The 20,401-nt window shown below is 38.6% G+C and overlaps 1 protein-coding gene across 1 annotated transcript; it reads left to right on the forward strand.

Annotated features, from left to right (window-relative positions):
- The first annotated feature begins 3,478 nt into the window (after positions 1-3,478).
- On the forward strand, positions 3,479-18,676 carry PCF11 (PCF11 cleavage and polyadenylation factor subunit). Its single transcript, XM_009881196.1, has 15 exons — positions 3,479-3,602; positions 5,845-6,033; positions 6,442-6,633; positions 7,457-8,565; positions 8,832-9,021; positions 9,116-9,758; positions 9,846-11,341; positions 12,602-12,689; positions 13,400-13,519; positions 14,055-14,163; positions 14,765-14,948; positions 15,419-15,574; positions 16,863-16,955; positions 17,485-17,520; positions 18,143-18,676. The coding sequence occupies exons 1-15, from the start codon at positions 3,504-3,506 to the stop codon at positions 18,350-18,352; spliced, it is 4,914 nt and encodes a 1,637-aa protein (XP_009879498.1). The 5' UTR covers positions 3,479-3,503; the 3' UTR covers positions 18,353-18,676.
- The last annotated feature ends 1,725 nt before the right edge of the window (positions 18,677-20,401 follow it).

The raw sequence follows: 20,401 nt of genomic DNA on the forward strand, positions 1-20,401 counted from the left end.
CACATGATATAAAAAGAGTGGAAAGAGGAGGCTCCCTCTGAGCCCAACCCAGGCAGTTGCTGACATCAGTCAGCCACAGCACATGGATGGGGGTTTACAGCACCTTTTTAACAAGAGCATTTTGTAAGAGAAGGGTTCTTTTTTTCAAACCACTCCCCCCCCATTCGTGCCAGTCACCCCTCCCCCGTTGTTTCCCTTGCTCCCTCTGATCTCAGGTGTTCAAAGGCTTTTTTTTTCCTTTGGCTTTAAGTCGTGGTTTATAATGGTGAGAATTGTACTGTCTAATGATGGGGAGGGAAGGATCTCTTTAAGTTATTTAATCTATCTTTCTATCAACGCAGGATGGCTTTTTAGTGTTCCACAGACCTCTTCCAGTCTAGTTTTAAATGCTGCCAGTGGCTGAGTTTTGCCATTCCTTGGGGAGGTGACCTCATAACCTAATAGATCTCACCATTATATCTCCTAAAGGGCAGTGGATGTGTATAAAATGATTTGTGATAAATATCAATGCTGTCAATTTTTTTTTCCATTTCTGGGTGATTTAGAAGCTGCCCTGAAGTGTGGTGGTTTTTTTTTTTTTTTTTAAGATGTCTTAAATCCTGTATCAATGGTTAGTTTTGCCTAGTTACTGTTTGTGACTGTGGTTTATTCAAGGCAAGTTTTTAGTTTCTGGGAAAGTGATCTCCTTTACTAAGCCACTTTTAAAAAGTGTTGCCTGGAGACAGTTTGTTTAGTGTAAAACTTGAGTGGTCTGCTTTACGATTTAATAAATGGTTCTGAAATGTGTGACTGGTATTATAATATTTGTAAATAAAAAGTGTGAAATATGTATTTGTCTTTTTATTTACCATTGTATAGTGCAGAATTTGTTTCCAAGACCCATTTTGTATACAAGGTTGTTTTTTTAAAACAAATTTTTGCACAAGTTTGTGATTTGGGGTTCAATTGCCAGATATGATTTTAAACTTGCAATCTTTTAGGAAACTAATAAAAAAGAGCCACACATTTCCAACAATAGCTTTCCTACATTATTTGAAGGAACAGTGGGAATTCTGTATTGAAGTCTTTAATATTATGCTGATGAGCTCAGAGTTAGCGTTCTTCTGTGTTCTGGTGGTTGTGCGGCGCCTCCCTGCCTTTTGGTTAGTGTCATGTGGGCCTCTTTCTTGCTAGGGGATGGTGTGTAGACCGCCTGAAAACAAAATACGTTCAAGTCTGGGATTCCCTTTTGTGGTTATTGGAATATGTGCTAGATACCTTGACATAATAAACATTTCCAGATGAGAAGACTTAAATATTCTGACCATATTTAAGTCGTGGTTCTTAAAATGTGACACCTGAGTAGCTTATGTTTGAAGCAGGGCAGGCTGCTAAGCTTCTAATTCTGTGCCATTGTTTGAAGTAGGCTTCCTTACTAGATTACCGTGCTTCCATGTATGATTACTTTTAACAGTCTGATGCATAATTAAAGTGACAGTTAAACTTGTTACAGTGCCTTTGCTACTAAATGATTCCCCAGTGTCTCAAACTTTAAGCTTAGCTGAGTATAGTGAGCTACTTCCATAAATTGGTGAAACAGAAGAATATAACGTGCTATGTCAGGAGCTCTTGGGCATAGATATTGAGACAGCTCTTTGTTTCCATAACAGCTGACTTTAAAAGTCAGAAATGGTGCACTGTCACTTTTTTTATAAAGCAATGCATTCAGAGCTTAGTGGAGTGTTTTTAATGTCCCATTGTGCAGACTGCTGTAAAGAAGAAAATGGTATTCCACAGACATTTTAATATTAAGTAGATGTAGACCCCCAGTCTTTGATTTGAGACTAGAGAGATGCCTTTATTCTAACACGGTTGCATATTAGCTTGTTTACAGCTCAGTATTACATCATAGGTTTAAGATGGGCTTTTAATGTGCTGCAATTAGTTTTAGCTAACTTAACTGCATTTTTCTGTCTTTTTATGTACAAAATGCATCATCTGCCTGTTTTTACTTTTTTCAATATGCTCAAAGGCAGTGACAACGACCACCCCATCCCCCCCGCCCCCCTTCCCAACTGACAAGGAATACTGCCCTCTTCAATGTTAAGTTTCGGGTCATGGTAAATTAATACACACTTAAGGGCAAGGAGACATTGTGATTCACCCATATAAAAGTACCGTTTACTTGGTGCCCTTCTGTGAACCACCTTAAAGGGGAAGGAATTAAATCTAAAATTGTAAAGCAAGAGCACTTCCACACACTTGTCTGGACAATGGGGCTGCGAAGTAATGCGTCTCGATTAACCTAGTAGCCTATCCTGTTTAAAATGAGCAGTGAGTGAAGTGATTCTGGTTTTATCCTGAGCTTACTGGATGGTGAATGGGACTTACTACGAGTGGATGTGCTTCGGAGGGGATCACAGTCAACACACGCCTTGTGGTGTTGTCTTTCATGTTGTCCTATTCAACAAGTCTGTGTACTTACTTGCTGATGTTTTCTGGAACTTAACTGTGCCTTCAGCTTTGTGAAAGCCATTGGTGGGCATTAAAACCACCTTGATTTGGGCCAGTAGTGTTTTGTGTACGTTTGAAGTTGCTGTAGCGGTCCAGCGTCACCACACTTATACTGCACAAACTTGCTACAAGTTTTGAAAATGGATTTAAAAAAACAAAACAAAACAAAACAACCAAAACCCAAACAACAAAAAACAGCCTCTTCTTGTAGCAAAGATGTGGCCAGAGTTGGAAGACTCCCTTCTGTGAAAATCGTGGTTGCAGTTCCTGAGCTTGTCTGTGCATTTACCTGGTTGACTAGATGATTGAGTTTTGTTTGGATTTGGAACTTTGTTCTGACACTGCATTTTTGCATGCACTCTGGAAATCTGAACTGTCACTGTCTACAAGTGCCAAGAGAGAACGGGACTTCTTGCTCCGTCCATTTGGATTACAATGACATAGTTGCGACCTATTCTGCGTGTAGTTTATGGAAAGACTGTGGTACTCGACATATACTCTACGGCTACAGAGGTTCACTGATTTGGGCTATTTGCCAGAAGTCCGATTTGTGTTCTGTGAAATCCAGAAAAAGAAATTCCTTGAAGTGCTAACGATGGTTTCCTGCTAACTTAAAGTTACTTTCTGAAGTGGGTTTTGAAAGGTTACACTCGGTACACTAGCAGCAATATTGTCTTGTGGGCTTCTTTTTTCTTCCTTTTTTTTTTTTTGCCTTTTTCCAAAGCTTTGATAAGCAAACAAAGTAACCTAAGGTGTTCCTTTTTTGTGTGTGATAGACCCACTGCGTTATACTTTGAACTGAGTATCGATTTTCCAGATTAAGTTTTTGTATAAACAAAAAATCCCAAGCCAAGTCCCTTGGTGTTGATAGTGGCAACCAGAAAGAGAGGTCTGTATTTCTGGGATTGGTAATCCCTTTATTTAAAAAGCTTAAAATATGTTTTTGTTGTACTAAACTTCTCAGTTTCTTCTTATTACTCCAGGCTCCTGCATCAGAGAAGCTCCCTGTTATGTACCTTATGGATTCCATTGTCAAGAATGTGGGAAGAGAATATCTTACTGCATTTACTAAAAACCTAGTTGCAACATTTATTTGTGTATTTGAAAAGGTATATACGCTTTCAGAAAAGTTCTGTATTCTAAGCAAAGTTTGTTCCTGGTAAAATAAATACATGCTTTCAGTTTTGGGTTTTCTTGGGTGGTAAACTAAAAAAATTGATTGTTTTTTTATAAATCTCAGTACTGTATCTATACTGTGTATGCCTCCTTGCTAAAATGCAAAGTCTCAATTTAATTTGGTTTGTAAAGGTCTGTAATTTTCCTATCCAGGCAAGATTTTACTAATAGTATTTTGGTTACTGATTACTTAACCTGGATGGACTTTCTGTAGTGTATAGACCAACTAATTAGGAATTGGTTTATTTTTAAGATAGTAAATAGTCTATGCCAAGAATAGACTGGGAGACAGTTTCTTGTGGATTTCTCAGAGCTTCTCTCTCTTGTAGTTAGATTTGTCTGATTTACTTAATTCGTGATGTGCGAAATAAGTGCTTTAACTGTGAAGAGTGAGTAGCACTGACACCCTGGTGATCTGTGATTTGGAAAAAAACACTGGGGCGGGGGGGAAGGGTCTTAGAATGTATTGCTTTATTACATTACAAGTGTGTGTTTTATTTTCATTCAGTATTGCAACCTGCTGCCATATCTTTTAGGTTTTGTTTTTAAATCTTTAAACCCAGTGACATAATCGTGCTTATTCCTAAGTGAGAAAAGCAAATTAAAGTCCAGTTTTTGGAAGGCTGGACTTGAAAGGGTTTAAGTTGGATCAGAAATGAAGGGTTAACTTCTGTCGTTTCCTGCATGCTACAAGAAAGTGGCATCTCATATGAATGAGATGAATGGAGCTTTTACGTATTTATCTATGAATACATATCAGCGAGGATCTCAGATCCCAGTATGCTTTATATATTGTTTTCAGATGTAAAATGCGTGATGAAATAAGGAATAGATTGTAATAATGACCATAGAAGATTTAAATGTCCTGTGTGTAGAGTAGATAGGTAGACGCTTGTTTTTTCAGTATTAAATTGTGAATGTTCTTTTACTAAGCTGCATTTAATGTTGCAGCTGAAGCTCTGACTACTAACAAGTTTTCAGAGTTTTATAGGTTAACTGCCTAGTAACCTAACTAAACTATTTCGTTAGTGTGTATTAATTAAATGTGCAAAGTGGCGCTCATTTCTAATAGCTTAATTAGTCACGTTAAAAGGTGCAAGTAGAATTCCAGCACTGACATTGTTAAAAATTTTGTTTTATCAGTAAATGGTCGCTCAAGTATCTTTAGACACTTGAAGTCAGAAACTTTTGCTCAGTCATTTCTGCACTATTTGCAGTGAACTTCATACCCTCTCATTGAAAACAGTATAGAGGCACCCCCCTGATAGCTAAGTATGAATTATTTTTGTTGAAGTTCCTGCTCCTCTCCAAAAGAACCTCTGAAATTTCAAGACTATTCTTTGTCTTGCTGTAACATCTTAAAACTGTAGCAAAACCCATCCACATAGTAGATGCTTAATGACTGGATTGGGATGTTGACATTAGGACAGCTGCATATATTTTGTCCTCAAGTGTTTTTAATTTATTGTTTAATTGAACTGCTCAAGGTATGAGGTGAACTAAATTTTCCTTTACTGTAAATGTCTAAATTACCTGTCATCAGATAATCCAAAATAATTGTGAAGAGATAAAATGGGTGGTGGCCCTACAAGTACGCTTGATCTGTGGCTCACAGATGGGCCCAATTTTGCAGCTGAACTGAAATATAATTGACTTCATTTTAGCTAATACCCCTTTTGTTGCATTTGTTGGAAAAAAAATCCTTCAGTGACTAAACAGCTGAGCAAAACACCTTTTCTGTTCACAGTTTGTTGTTTCTTGATTTGTTTGTCATTGTTATACTCCATTCAGCACAAACACTTGAACAATGTATTGTCTCAGAGGCTGTTGCCTTTCAATATTTTTGTTACTGTATTTTTTCCACAGAAATTGGGCAAGTAAAATGAGAATTTTGGTAATGGAAAAGTTGAAAGAAAATTCTCAGAGAATGGTAATACACAATAAACCTTCAAATGGCCTTGAAACAACAATTCCACATTTGATCTTCTGTTACTGATTCCGTTGGTATAGATGTATGATCTGCACTGCTTAAAAATTCTGTATAGCAAGTTCAATGTGTTAAAATGGCAAACTTGATAGAAATAGGAAATAAATGAAATCTTAAGTTCTACAGAAAAGTTTAAGAAATTGTTTTATATTAACTTATCAAGCCATAGAATTGTTTTATTGTTTTAGGTGGATGAAAATACTAGGAAAAGTTTATTTAAGTTACGCTCCACATGGGATGATATTTTTCCTTTGAAGAAACTGTATGCACTTGATGTCAGAGTCAACTCATTAGATCCTGCTTGGCCAATTAAACCTCTGCCCCCAAATGTGAATACTTCTAGCATCCATGTGAATCCTAAGTTTTTAAATAAATCGGTAAGTTTTTATACCTACTGTATGAACAGATGGTAATACGTGTAGTTTTCATTGTTTGTATGCTGCTTTTTGACAATTTAGTATATTAAGAATGAAGTATCTGACCTTTCTAGACAGGTAAGAGGAGTTTCCAAATTCAGAATATTTGGTGCGTTTGGTTTTTATATTTCAAAACTGTATTCTAGATTTTGAAACACTGAATTTATATTAAGTCACATACACCTGTCATAGCAGGCAAATTCTAGTGGGGAAAAAGCTTTAATTGTTTTAGTTATATTTTGCATTAAAAATGCAATTTATAACTGCTATACAACTTAAGTCGCAGTATTGGATCATAACAGTTAAAGGAGATGGAATTAGTTGATTCCATCAGGATTTTAAGTGTAACTTTTTTTATTCTGTTTTTAGCCAGAGGAATCTACTGCACCTACCTCTGCTGTCACTTCTGGTGCCTCTACTCCTCCAGCTGTTCCTGAAATACAAAAGAATTTGACACAGGAGCAACTGATAAGGCAGCAATTACTTGCAAAGCAAAAGCAGTTGTTAGAACTTCAGCAAAAAAAATTAGAGCTGGAGCTGGAACAGACTAAAGCACAGTTGGTGAGTAGGATAGTTGATGGAACTTTGATAGTTGGGGGTCTCAGTTTCTTTCAGACCCTACTTAGCTATACTGGTAACCACAGTACGTTATTTTTTCCTCATGTTGGGTAAGCGTAGCTACGTTAGGACTAGAGCAACGGCAGTTGATCTCTGGTTCCTGAACAATATTTGTTACCTAAAACCGTTAACAATTACATGTAAAACAGAGGTAAAAAAAGTGAAGTTCCTGCTTTTTTGTTATTAGCTTCTCTTGAAAATGATGCTTGCCTATGATTGTTGTCTTCCACCTCTTGTGGCTCACAGCAAGCTGTCCTCTTTCAAATATATTTGCTCTTACAGAACTGGAAGCCCAATCGTTAGAGATCAAGTCAGTTTCCTTATTAGGTCAAGTTGGTTTGATGCCACCATCTGAAGGTGGCAGTTAAGCTGTATTGGTTTACATTCGTAATTGAAAGTCTTGCTATGTCGACAGTTGATGATACCAAGGTAAAGGATCTTTGAAGCGTAGAAATACAAAAATTGTATCAGATACTTGGCAACTTAGTTGCCTTGAGCATGTGGAATATATAGAAAAACTTAATGCTGCAATGAGTCCACGTGCTTAAGTTACATATTTTGCAGTATTGACTATGTTGTACTGATTTTGCATTATATTTCAATTTGATTTTTTGTAATGGTACTGCATTATTTTAACGCTTGTAATTAGCAATCTCATAACTTTAAAATCATTTCTGTTTATAGTTTTGGTTTCAAGACAAAACGTGACCATCTCTGGGTAGGAGTTGTGTCATGCAGATTAATACTGGATTTCTTCCTATTTCAGGCTGTATCTCTTAGTGTTCAGCAAGGATCATCTACTATAGCTTCAGTTCCAGCACCTTCCAAGCAACACATGTCTCCCACACCTCATATGACAGTTAAACCACCTCATCAGACTGCTGTGCAATCCGAAAAAAACAAACCATCCCCAAGTCCTCCACTTCATGATATGAAAATAGTAAATAGGGATCCTCGACTTAATCGGATGGCTCAACATTCTTCTCATGCTAAAGATCAATCTCATAGGAAAGAATTTCCACCAAACACGACCAGTCAGTCTGATACCAAGGCAAACAAAACAGCACAGGCTGAAAAACAAAACTCAACAAAACAAGAAAAATTGAAAGCAAGTGAAAAAACGCAGAAGAAAGAACTCGACCAGTCAGAAGCAAAATCTAAATCACCATCCCCTTTAAAAAATAAGCTACCCAATACTAAAGATACTAAAACCCAGGAATGTGAAAGCACAAAAGTGTCTGAAATTAGTAAGCGGGATCCAAGACTGAAAAGACATCTTCAAGATAAGTCAGAGGGCAAAGAGGAGGAGGTGAAAGAGAAGAGGAGATGTATGGAGAAAAAAGAAAAAGAGGAACATAAGACATGTGAACATAGACCAGTAGGCAGCAGAAATAAAGTAATTAATGGTGCTGTTCAGAAACAAGACACGACTACAGAGGAGTCAGAAAAACAGAGTGGGAAACAAGGGAGATCAAGTAATAGGAAACGGTCACGATCACGCTCTCCTAAGGCACGATCACCATCTACACATTCTCCAAAAAGACGAGAGAGGAGATCACCCAAAAGAAGACTTAGGAGTTTATCTCCCACTTCATCAGCTCCTAAAATTGCAAAGATACGTCAGATAGGCCCTAAGCAGTCTCACGTTGAAGAAGGCACACAAGCAGCAAGAGATGAAAGAAATTCTAATAAGAGAAATGTTAAACAAGAGGTGCGAGATCCAAGGAGAGTGAAAAAAGCCCAAGAAGACAGGCCCCAAGAAACAGCAAGCCAGCATTCTACAAAAGCTTCTCCTGATCCAAAGGAGAATGCAGAAAACTGGCAAGGATCCAAATCAGGCAAGAGGTGGAAATCTGGTTGGGAAGAAAGTAAAAAGTAAGTTACTATCTTTTAAATAACTTAATGTTTGAAGTCAGTGGAAATTCTACTGCTGACTTCACTGTAGGCAGCTTTGGAAGGAAATGTTCAGATTGTTAAAATTGATAAGTTTAACTTATTCCTTCTACTGAGATACGGAAATTACGCATATTTAGATTCCAAGGTGATAGTGATGTTTTGCCATGATCAGTTCTAATACGAACGTAACAGTGATGTCCTGAATAAAGACATAGTCTGTATTTTAAATGTATTCTCGCTTTCAGCTCACAGCAGAATGAAGAACACCAAGCACTTGGTAAATCCCCTCACCAAAGACACCGGGAAAACTGGCCTGCTGGTAAAGGAATTTTATCACCCCGAGCACCAAAGCAGCAGCACCGTTTAAGTGTGGATGCTAATTTACAGATTCCCAAAGAACTGACATCTGCAAGCAAGAGAGAATTACTTAAGAAGGTAATATTAATACATCTGTATTCATAGAAGTGTCCTGGGTATAGTTTGCTGTTCTTTTCATTTTAGAAGTCTAAACCTTAACTTTATATTATAGGCCAATGAACGCTTAACATCTGGTGAAATAACACAAGATGAGTTCCTCGTGGTAGCTCATCAGATCCGGCAGCTATTCCAGTATCAGGAAGGAAAGCACAGATGTAATGTCTGGGATAGCCCTACAGAGGAAAAATGTGGTTTGAAAAAGAAACCTCTTCTGTCGGATGCAGAATTAACGTATTACGAACATAAGGCTAAACTAAAAAGAACACAAGTTCAGCATTCATTGTCAAGGCTTGATCTGTTGGATCCTGATGATATTTTGGATTATCATTTGCCTGATGCATTGCTTTCTGGAATAGAGTGTGAGCAGGCAAAAGCCAAACGTGGAGTACAGTTTGACAGAAAAGAACCATTTGGAGAAAGATCAAGGAGACACTCTCCTGTAAGTGGCACTAATAGACCTTTTGCTGATAACCTCTCATCGCTTGAGAGTCGACGAAGACTTGAGGAACAAAATGCTACTAAAGGAGCAAGAGGTTCTAAGAACTTTGATCCTTACGACAGCTGGGGAGAATCAGATGAATTCAGAGATGCTCTCAGACAACAGGGGAAAAGCACAGCGGAGTTCCAGAAAATGGACGGCGACGCAATCTGCAGATTTGATAATCGTGAAGACAGACAGCTTCTTGGGCAAGCTGGTGTGTGTTTTTGCTTTAGTTTACAGATGTTAAATAATTAGCAACATTTTTGTGAGTGCTTACCTGGTTTGTTTTGGGTTTTTTTAGGTGTTCGAGAGGAACCAAGATCACCATTTACTGAACGTTTCAAAAGAGCTAGGTATGAAGATCCAGAGAAAGCACCATTCCCAGAAAGTCCAGGATCAAGATTTGGAGGGATTGAAGCAAAGCAGAGGATAAGTGCACTAATGGAAGACAGACCTCTATTTGATGGCTCACCTAGACCAGCTGCTGCAAGGGTTGGAGTAGATGGACAAGGAAGTCCTTTTGTTGATGGTCCTGCTGCTGGTTCAAGTTCCAGAATTGATGGGCCACCTGGACAGGCTGCTATGAGATTTGAGGGGCCTTTGGTCGGGGCGGGTGCATCTCAGTTTGATGGACCATTGGCAGGGGCAGGGGGAGCTGGAGCCCTAAGATTTGATGGGCCACCAGGGCAGCTGGCAGGGGCCCTGAGGTTTGAAGGACCCCCAGGACAGGTTGGTGGAGGAGGTCCGCTGAGGTTTGAGGGACCTCTTGGACAGATAGGTGGGCCTTTACGGTTCGAGGGGCCTGCAGGACAGCCTGTAGGTGGTCCTAGATTTGAAGGACCTGGAGTTGGTCTCAGGTTTGAGGGTCCCCGCGGTCAGCCTTCAGGTGGTCTCAGGTTTGAGGGACCTCATGGTCAACCTATGGGGCCTCGAGGTCAACCAGGGGGTGGTCTCAGGTTTGAGGGACCCCATGGTCAGCCCTTGGGGCCTCATGGTCAACCAGGGGGTGGCCTCAGGTTTGAGGGGCCACATTTACAACCATTGGGGCCCCATGGTCAACCTGGAGGTAGCCTCAGATTTGAGGGGCCACATGGTCAGCCTATGGGGCCACATGGACCATCAGGTGGTGGGCTCAGATTTGAGGGGCCACATGGACCATCGGGTGGTGGGCTCAGATTGGAAGGACCACATGGTCAGCCCGGTGTAGGTCCTAGGTTGATTGATGGACCAGTACACCAGGGAGCTGGTGGACTTAGATTTGATGGTCCTCTGGGTCGCGCTGGTCCGAGATTTGATGGTTGTCATGCAGCTGGATTTGACGGTCAGCCCGGACAGCTGTCTCTCTTGCAAAGATTTGATGGAATTCATGGACAGCCTGGTCCAAGATTTGAAAGGGCGCCTGGCCAACAGGCACAACCACGATTTGATACAGCCATACCTCAAAGATTTGATGGACCTCACCAGCCAGCCTCTAGATTTGACTTGCCCCTTGGCCTTCAAGGTGCACGTTTCGAAAATGTAGCTAACCATCCTGCCTCAAGACTAGAAATGTCACCATATGGACAAGGTGGTCCATTTGTCGAACATCCTGGCCAGGGCTACAATGGACCATCTCATGGGATGCAGTTCCAGAGGCCTGATATATTTGATGGTTCACCAGGACCAAATTTCAATGGGCCAGCTGGCCCAGGAGCACAGAATTTCCCATTGAGAGCAGCTGGACATTACTTTGATGAAAAAGGTCTTCAGGGTCCTCAATATGGGAACTTCAATAATATGCCAATGGGAAGTAATCAGGTAAGAGCTGATAGTGTCAAATGGTTTGCTCGCAGAAGTATTTTTGTATAGAGAATTAGCAGGTTTTCTTCCTCTAAGAAGGGAAGACTTTTTTCTGAAGAGCTGGCAGCCTGGGAGCCAGTTTCAGGCTAAAAAAGTCATCCTCTATTAGTTTATAGATAATTTAAGAAGGACATGCATTGCTTTTTTTTAAGAATGAAACAAAATAGTGGATCTTTACAATCACTTTGTATCTCAGAAAACGGCAGCGGGAACTTGAAAACTAGGTAATTGGAAGCCTGTGGTGTTTACATTAAACTTGCACAAAAGTGAAATCTATATAAAGCATGAAAGATAATGTGAGTGAATATGCATGACTGATTTTTCTAGGAGGTGTAGAATTAGAATGGACCAAAATAACTCCGTTGTCTTTTTGCAGCTGTTAGTACAAGCCCATTTTAAAGAGATATCCCTAACTTGCAGGAATTGAGAAAGATACGGACATGGTTGAACTGCAGTTTTTTTTAAAATTTTCTTGACACCAGCATGTTTAATGACTTTGGTTGTCTTTGCTGTTGTCTGTTGGAAATGCTGTCTTCAAAAGGGAAAAATGACAATATGTGTCAGTGAAAACGCTGTCATTTCTTTCAGTAGATTAGAGATTTTAACATTTTTCATTTGGGGGCTAATAATTGAACATGAGTTAACCGATTGTACGAAAGCAGGTAATGTGTCCTGCTAACTTTAATGGGATACATTGTAAACAATTTAAATTTTTGTTTTGTAACTCCAGAAAGCGGTCAATTAGGGAAAAAAACCCTCACTTTTATTACAAACGTGTTATAAAAACTGGATTTCTGTCTGAAGTTTAATGTAGGTGGTTTGCTGAAAAATCATGCTTTCAAGATGTGTTTCATATAGCGGATGCTGTTTCAGTTCTTAGTAAGAATTAACAGTGGCGTTTGTTAATAGACATTTACCGGTTCCTCAAATTTCTTTCTGATGAGCTCTGTTTTTGTGAACAGGAACAATTTAAAAGGAAGTAAAATGTGATTAAAGGCTTGATAGGTAGAAGATTTTTTTTTCTCATTTAAATACTAGGCAAAATGAGAATGTGTTCTGAATTTTTTCTAGTGGGAAATGAAAATGAGGGAAGTGCTACATAATTTGTGAACCTTTCAATAACAAACTGACGTGGGTCACTCCTGGAAGGAGTTAAATATATAAAATTATTGAGAAATGTCTAGAAGTTAATGATAACTTAAATGTCTACTTTTACAGGTTTCTCTCATGTCTGCTCAACCAGGGCCTTATGGCCAAGGTCAACAGTATTTGCCAAATCCTGGAAGTTTTGTTCAGAACCCTGCAGGTGTGTAACAAAATAATTAACTTAGTTTCATTTCTTTTGGATTGTTCTGTTTGTTAGCCACAAAAATTACCCTTTTGTAGCATCCTGGTGTACTAGGTCTCTGTGGACTGAGGGAAGTTTCCTCAGTGAGGTGGCCGTAGATGTGGTTTCTGTACTACCTTCATCTCTTTAGGGGTTTCCCTCAAACAGTGAAGGCTTTCCTTAGTTTTCATTAACCAGATGGTTTTGCTCTATAGTTGTACTGAAAAAAAACCAAACAACCTTCGGTCTGCTTTTCTGGAAGGTACCAGTCTGTAGGTTTGTGTTGTTTAGAGTGTGTAAACTTTCCCAATATAGGAATGCTTAGTAATGAAAAGCTGCTAAAAAATCAGAAATGGTTAAAGTAGGTGATGAAGTAGACTGGTCCTGTGGAAATACTGAAGCATAAATTGAGGAAAATACTACATTTTAATAAACAGTATCCGGTGGAAATCTGTGTATGGGCAGCCAGCTTAGATAGCACTTCAGAATACATTATAAAGGAGGCTGTTGCAAGGGAAGAAATTAGCCAATGACTAAACATAAAGACAGTTGATAAATAATTTGAAATAAAAAATGGAAGAAACAGGAGGCAGAAGGAAAAGTGCATTGTGAATTATGCTGATAAAAGACAACTTAGTTTCATCAGAAATTAACTTTTTGTCTCCTTGCATGGTGATGTTTTTTCTTAGGAGCCCTTCCCCATTCGTATCCTGATAACCACCTTGGACAACTGGATGTCAATGAACTGTTTGCTAAACTGCTGAAAACAGGGATACTCAAACTGTCAAAACCTGATTCTGCTTCAGCACGTATGTAGATCCATTATGTTCTAACTACTCAGTTTATCCACAGCTGAAGTTTAAAGCTAAGTATAAAAACTTTTGTGAACTCCTGCATGTTTTTTTAAACTGAACTTTGGTTTTGGGAAGGAATTCAGTGCATGTGATGGAGTAAATTCTTAGCATCTTGTTTAATTTGTACACTTCAGCTATCCAGAGTGGGCAGTTTTGTCTTTGGTGCTGTGCCTTGGTAACTTGTTCTTGATTACAATCAGATTATTGTCAATTTCTGAAATACTTCTGTGTCTCTGAAGACTGAATTTTAATGCCAAAGGCTGAGGTGAAATACTGTTTTCCTAAATTGAAATTCTGAGTGACTTACAGTATCTTGTATGGGTCTTTTAAATTGTGATAGAAGATAACAGACTTAGCTATTGCACACTTGTATTTTAGCATAGCTGGATCATATTTATTAATATTTGAGTAAAAATAACTTCAGGAGCACGTCATGTCTTTCTGATGACGTACTGAAATTTTGATAAAATTATATCTTTATGCTTTCTAGAAGTGAACGAAACATCAGCCCAGCCAGCTGCTGAAGAGGAAGATGATGACCAAAATGAAGATCAAAATGTCCCAGACCTCACTAACTTCACAGTTGAAGAACTTAGACAGTGCGTATAGTAGAACAAGTTTACAATGCATTAAGAATAACGATATGGTAGTATCTCATGCTTAATCCAAGGCAGCTGAGAGCTTTACATGTCACTTTGTGACTAAGAGGACCTGCAGTTTTTATGTTAGCCTTGGAAAATTTGAGGGAGGAAAAAGATGGAAAATTAACCTGAGAAAACTACCTTTACGCAAGTTGCCTGTTGTTACTTAATCAGCAAGGTTGTAATATGAATTGGAGTCAATGTTTCTTCCTTTATTACTACTAATTTTGCCACGTTTGCAGTAGTTTGCAAAGTGGAGCCACATGCAAGCATTACCATTGTATGTACTATTTGGTGATGAAGCTAGTAGGCATGAGACACAACACTAGTGTGTTTCTTGTGAATAGTTAATATGAGTCCATTGTTTGTTGTTTGAATGTTTCAATCAATTGTGTTATGAAAATCAGGAAGAATTTAGCTATATTGTGTGCTTTAACCTTCCAGTAGATACATGCTTTTCCTCACTCTTTTGGGCATATGAAGCAGCTTACTGAGAAACTTCTCACCTTTTTCTAGTCAAAGAAATATTAAGACTTTTTTTTTTTTTTTCCTTTTGTAGGCGTTATGATAGTGTAATAAATCGACTGTACACTGGAATTCAGTGTTACTCGTGTGGAATGAGATTCACTACTTCACAGACAGATGTTTATGCAGATCATTTAGATTGGCATTATCGTCAGAACCGGACAGAAAAAGATGTTAGCAGAAAAATTACGCACAGAAGATGGTACTACAGTTTAACGGTAAGTAATGAAGTGTGTGTCTTGATAAATTACAGTCCAGATTCTATGTTTTACTTATGTATGTGCTGTAGGATTGCAGTTGAAATTTGTATTGTCACAGGAGTTGGCCTTTGGTAAACAATAATGTCTTAGATATTTTAAGTAGTTTTCAAATGCCTGTCAAAATACAAAAGGCAATTGTATGATGAACAATAAACAATTTGAAGCTATTGGTACTGTTTTCATCGCACGGAGGATGGAATGGAAGTTGAAGGATAGTGTTTTTTTCTGGAAAAATTTTTTTTGAAACGTAGCATTGTGAGGAAGCATGCACTGTGCTAATGCTCCATGTGAGGAGCATTTCAGTTTTTATGAAGTAAAATTTGTTAAATATGGTAACTTTGGGCTGTCTTTTTTTCCCCTGCAATTTATTTTTTTAAACATTTCTGGATATTTAAGTGTCTGATGATGAATGAAAACTTTTTCCTTAGGACTGGATTGAATTTGAAGAAATAGCTGATCTAGAGGAGCGTGCAAAAAGCCAGTTTTTTGAAAAAGCTCATGAAGAGGTTGTGTTGAAGACACAAGAAGCTGCGAAAGAGAAGGAGTTTCAGAGTGTCCCTGCTGGACCAGCTGGAGCAGTTGAGGTGAGTTTCACCTTGCCTTTATTAACCCAGTTACTGAGAATCATGGAATCATAGAATTGTCTAGGTTGGAAGAGACCCTTGGGATCATCGAGTCCAACCATCTACCCTACTCTACAAAGTTCTCTCCTACACCATATTCCCCAACACCACATCTAAACGTCTCTTAAACACATCCAGGGATGGTGACTCAACCACCTCCCTGGGCAGCCTATTCCAATGCCCAACCACTCTTTTCTGTGAAAAATTCTTTCTAATTTCATCTAATACTTCAAAGAAATTCACAGCATTCTTTCATACAGCGGGCTGTATCGAGGCTGAAGTCTTGTTCTTGGACCTCTGTGCAGCCACTTCGCAGGTGGTGTATTTGTGTTTGGAATGGTTGTTTCCCAGGGGCAGATAGATGTATAAATCTCTTGTAGTTCAAAAAAAATCTATACTCATTGGCATTCCATGGTTTTAGCAAAATTGAAATGGGCAAACTGTGTTAATTTACTGGATGTTTCCATAGAAAGAGTAAAATACAGCAAGTAAATTGGAAATGGTCCTTTGCCATTCAAATGATGATTGCATTTACTGGGTTTTTGATGCTTTTACACAGAAATGTCTTTTTCAGTAGAAGATGGACATTAGGACAAAGAAATATCTCGGTTGTAAAGGAACCAGTAGATCTGTGTTTTGGTAGATGAATTGGTGTAGTAATCAAATACAAATGTTGGTAGAATTACAATTTAGTTTTACGTGCTAAGCCTCTAAGAAACTAGCTAGCTAACCAGGAAGGCCTTTGTTTTAATTTTAAGAAGTACCTTTTGTGCTTTGTTTTCAGAGTTGATTATTTTGCACAGAAGTACTAAAAATTTTAATAATTCATCTAAAAGTACTGCCTTTTTAGTTTTAGACTCTGGGTTAAGGGGAAGAGTGAAGATAATGCCATGAATAAAAGTAATTAAATCCCTGTACTGGATTGTCTTACATGACAGTATAGCAGCATTATATTGTTACAAAGTGTGCAGAGGCTTCGTAGCTGAAAGGGCAAAGCTTACATTTCTCAAGTGACATCAGTCTTCAAGGCCAGATGATGATCGTTGCTCAGTCTGCAAACTATACTCAAATAACTTTAATTAAAGTTTTCTAAAAGTATTTTTAAAGTGTGGAGGAAAGATCATGCTGTAGTGTTAATGTATTTCTGAATTTAAAAGAGCCTTGTTTGACTGAAGTTCTTGAAGTTCAAGTGTTCAGTAAATTGTTACAATAACCTCATTTATCTCTGTTAATGCCAATAACTTTTCAGAGCTGTGAAATTTGCCAAGAGCAATTTGAACAGTATTGGGACGAGGAAGAGGAGGAGTGGCACCTGAAGAATGCTATCAGAGTAGATGAAAAGGTAATCTGATCTTATTTACATGTGATACTTATAGTAAAAACCCCAAAGAATAATAGCAAAAAAGAAAAAAAGTGAGGGCAAGTGCTTCTTCTTTCCTGAAGGATTCTTGTGGTAGTTTTCCTGGCTTCCAAATAAATATCTCAACCTCTGGAAGTGCATGAAGTCCTGGTACCATTAGTATAGACTCACTAGCCTTCCCTTATGCTGCAGTGCTAAATTAAAAATGAATGTCTCTTTATATGAGTGTAGATATTGGTTCCGTTATTTCTATATGCAGCTGTACACAAATAATTCCCAACACTTAAGCAGGCTTCTGTAATTCCTAGCATGTACCAGGCTTCTGTAGGATAATTTTTCCTAAAGAAACTTACACAACATGTTTTTGCAGTTATAGTTGACACCATACTTGGCCTGCTCATGCCATTGTTTTTCTAGACAAACTGAGATATGTGTAATTGACACTGTTCTGTTCATAGGCAGTGATCCTGCTATAATTTATGTATTTAAATATATAACAATTCTTTTTCAGATTTACCATCCATCTTGCTATGAAGATTACCAAAACGTAAGTGAATCCTCCTTCATGTTTTTTGAAGCATTTTGCTTTCAGTTTGTGTGCTTGATCTCTGACTTTGCGGGGAGCAGGGTATGTTCAGAATGCGCTACCCGTCTCTTTTGCCTGGGACTAGACAAAGACTTGAAGGCCTTGGGCATGGCAAGTTCATAATACGGAATTAGCTAAGATGTGTTTCTTGTTGTGATGTACCGTGACAGCTTGTGTGTCATAAAAGTGAAACCATGGTTTGAAAACACCTCATGCGTTTGTTGTTGAATAATGTGCACGATCTTAGAGATTTGCAAAAATTGAGTGAATGGGTGTTGGTGTGTGTTAGATTTTTAATGCTCTGGGAGTTACAGTTTCCCCCTGGGACAGCAGGGAATGGTGTATGCTAATGTGTTTAGCATTTCGTCACGACTTGCATGATACCTTTTCAAAGTAACTGTGAAAAAGTAACGCTATTAAAGAATAAATTTGTTTTCTTAGGATCTTGATAAAGTAGAAGTTTGGATTTTGAGTTGCCTGTGACTATCAATGTGTTAGCATTTTGAAAAAGAGCAAAAGGGGTAAGAACCTGAAACTGCTTATTTTATCGTGTGTTAATGAGACATTGACCTTCACTTTGCAGACTTCTTCATTTGATTGCACACCATCTCCCAGCAAGACTCCTGTAGAAAATCCACTAAACATAATGTTGAACATTGTTAAACAGGAAACGCAAGAGTCCTGTGACTCACCTAAAGTCAAAGAAGAATCTGATGACACCCCTACTGCCTGTGCAGAAGAGAGCACACCTGCATCTACAGATATTAAAACAGAACCTGACGAGTCTGTTTAAATTAACTGAGGTATGAATATGATTTTTTTTTTTACAGAAGAGCTGCTGTGTTAACTCTGGAAGGCAAATACTTTTTATATGAAATAAAAATGTTCAACTGAGGCAGGGCCTCAACTACTGTTTGGTTAATAAATACATTTTTGTATTTGAATTTCTTATTGCCTGCACAGTTTCAGGTGTCATTGTGTGAAAGTTCTGTAGATGCGTGAAAATTTAATGGAATGAAATGGTATATGTAAAAATGTACAATTTTCACTTGTGGAAATGTAAATTATAAATAAAAGATATTTTTGCTATATATGGAGTGTAATGTTTATGCACACCATCAAATGAAGACAGTGTTTCTGTACTTTTTTCAGTTTAAATGGAATTAAAAAGAACTTTTGCTCAATAAGGTTCAGAAAAATGAAAGCAAATAACTTCCATTATCCCATAGGTGGGTTATCAAGGGAAGCAGTGCAGGAACTTCTCAGATAGACAACCCTAGATTTCTTTTCTTTTTAAACTTATTTGAACAAACTTACATATCCAGATATTAAAAAACAAAACAAAACAAAAAAAAAAAAAACACAAACGAAAAAACCCCAAAAAGACAGTTCTGGGTAGAAGGGGAAAAATTAACAAACCAACCGGAGTGCTTGATTGTGAACACAAGTGCCAACAAATAATTAACAAACCAGGATGCCTGGTAGTTAAGTAATTTTTAATGATTTTTCTTTTTTCCATTAGTCAAACACATAAGAATTTAATACAGCTGAACAAATTTTCTTTACGTTACAGGGGGGAATTAATGTAAGAATGCTCATTAGAAACATGGTTAACTTTTTTTTTTTTGTTGCTTATGACTGGACTTAGATGGTAAACCAGATATCCTGAGATGTTAATATTTCTTAAATGTACTAAATAAAATTAAGCATATATTTGAGTGTGAGTCTCTTCCTTTCAGTACTGGGTTTGTGTGGCTGGCATGTTTGTGGGACTGGAAATAAATAATACATTTGTGACAATATGCATTTAATGCTTCATTCTTTCTGCCATGTGTTATAGTGCATATTTTTACAGCTGCTGGGAGCAAGACATAAGCACTAGAAGAGCAATGTCACAGGCGTAGTGTGTTACTGCTGCAGTGAGGATATTCAGGAGATGAGAATTTGCCCTCACTGTATGATGCAAGCAGAAATAACCAGCTGTGGAGGTGGTTTTGCTGTTGGCTACGCCACTTCTTCCCATCCTCACAACCCGGAGGCTTCAAGCAGTTTTTAAGATGTGAATAATTCCTCCGCTTTCGTATTAAGGTTGTAGCTATAGCTGTGAGTGTGCCCTGTTCTACATGTCAACCTGAAAAATACCTTCTGATTAGAGACAGTCTAGAGGGGAAAAAAAATGCTCTGGAGGTGGACTGGGAGAGGTCAGCTGGGGGAGTGGTGTGTGGCTGCGCTGTGGGAGTTACTCCTCTCTTAACTCGTTGCAACTTCATCCCAGAACAGGGATGTTGGATTGGGCCAAGCGACACTTTGCGTCCCAGAATGCGGTAAACTCCTCTGAAATTGTGCAAATTGAAATTCAGAGGAGACTGAGCAGTGACGTGATGTCTTTAGATATGTAGAAGGCTGTTTAGAAAAAGGGAGCAAATTACTCTGTCTGCTAGGGATAGAACAAAAAGAGACCTGTAAGTTGCAGCAGGAGGATTTATGGCAACTTTCTAATGACAAGGATGGTTCAGCTCTAAATGGACCTTACCTGGTAGTTACCCGTGCATGCACGTAAATCTGATTTGGAAGGGTTCCTCCTGCCTGGAAGCAGGGCTCTGGAAATGTAGGGTGCTTCCTGCCCCATTGAAAGAACCCGATGTCCCTCTGAGGCTGCAAGGGGTGAGGAGCAGGACCGCCTGTGGGGACAACCCGTCCCCTCGAACCCCGCGAGTGCCTTCGTGCCCAGAGACGGCTGTACAAATCGGGCCTGGAGCCGGAGAGCATAAACAGGTTAAATACCTCTTGGTCAATACATCACCCGTGGCCTCGGAGATGACACTTCTCCCTGAGGAATGCC

This window comes from Charadrius vociferus, unplaced genomic scaffold, assembly GCF_000708025.1.
Source record: "Charadrius vociferus isolate BGI_N301 unplaced genomic scaffold, ASM70802v2 scaffold1, whole genome shotgun sequence".
Classification (NCBI taxonomy): Eukaryota; Metazoa; Chordata; class Aves; order Charadriiformes; family Charadriidae; genus Charadrius; species Charadrius vociferus.

Coding starts and splice junctions, on each gene's coding strand:
- PCF11 (XM_009881196.1), top strand. CDS start 3,504: ATGTACCTTATGGATTCCATTGTCAAGAATGTGGGAAGAGAATATCTT. Junction 13,520..14,054: donor ACCTGATTCTGCTTCAGCAC/GTATGTAGATCC, acceptor TATGCTTTCTAG/AAGTGAACGAAACATCAGCC. Junction 15,575..16,862: donor GACCAGCTGGAGCAGTTGAG/GTGAGTTTCACC, acceptor ATAACTTTTCAG/AGCTGTGAAATTTGCCAAGA.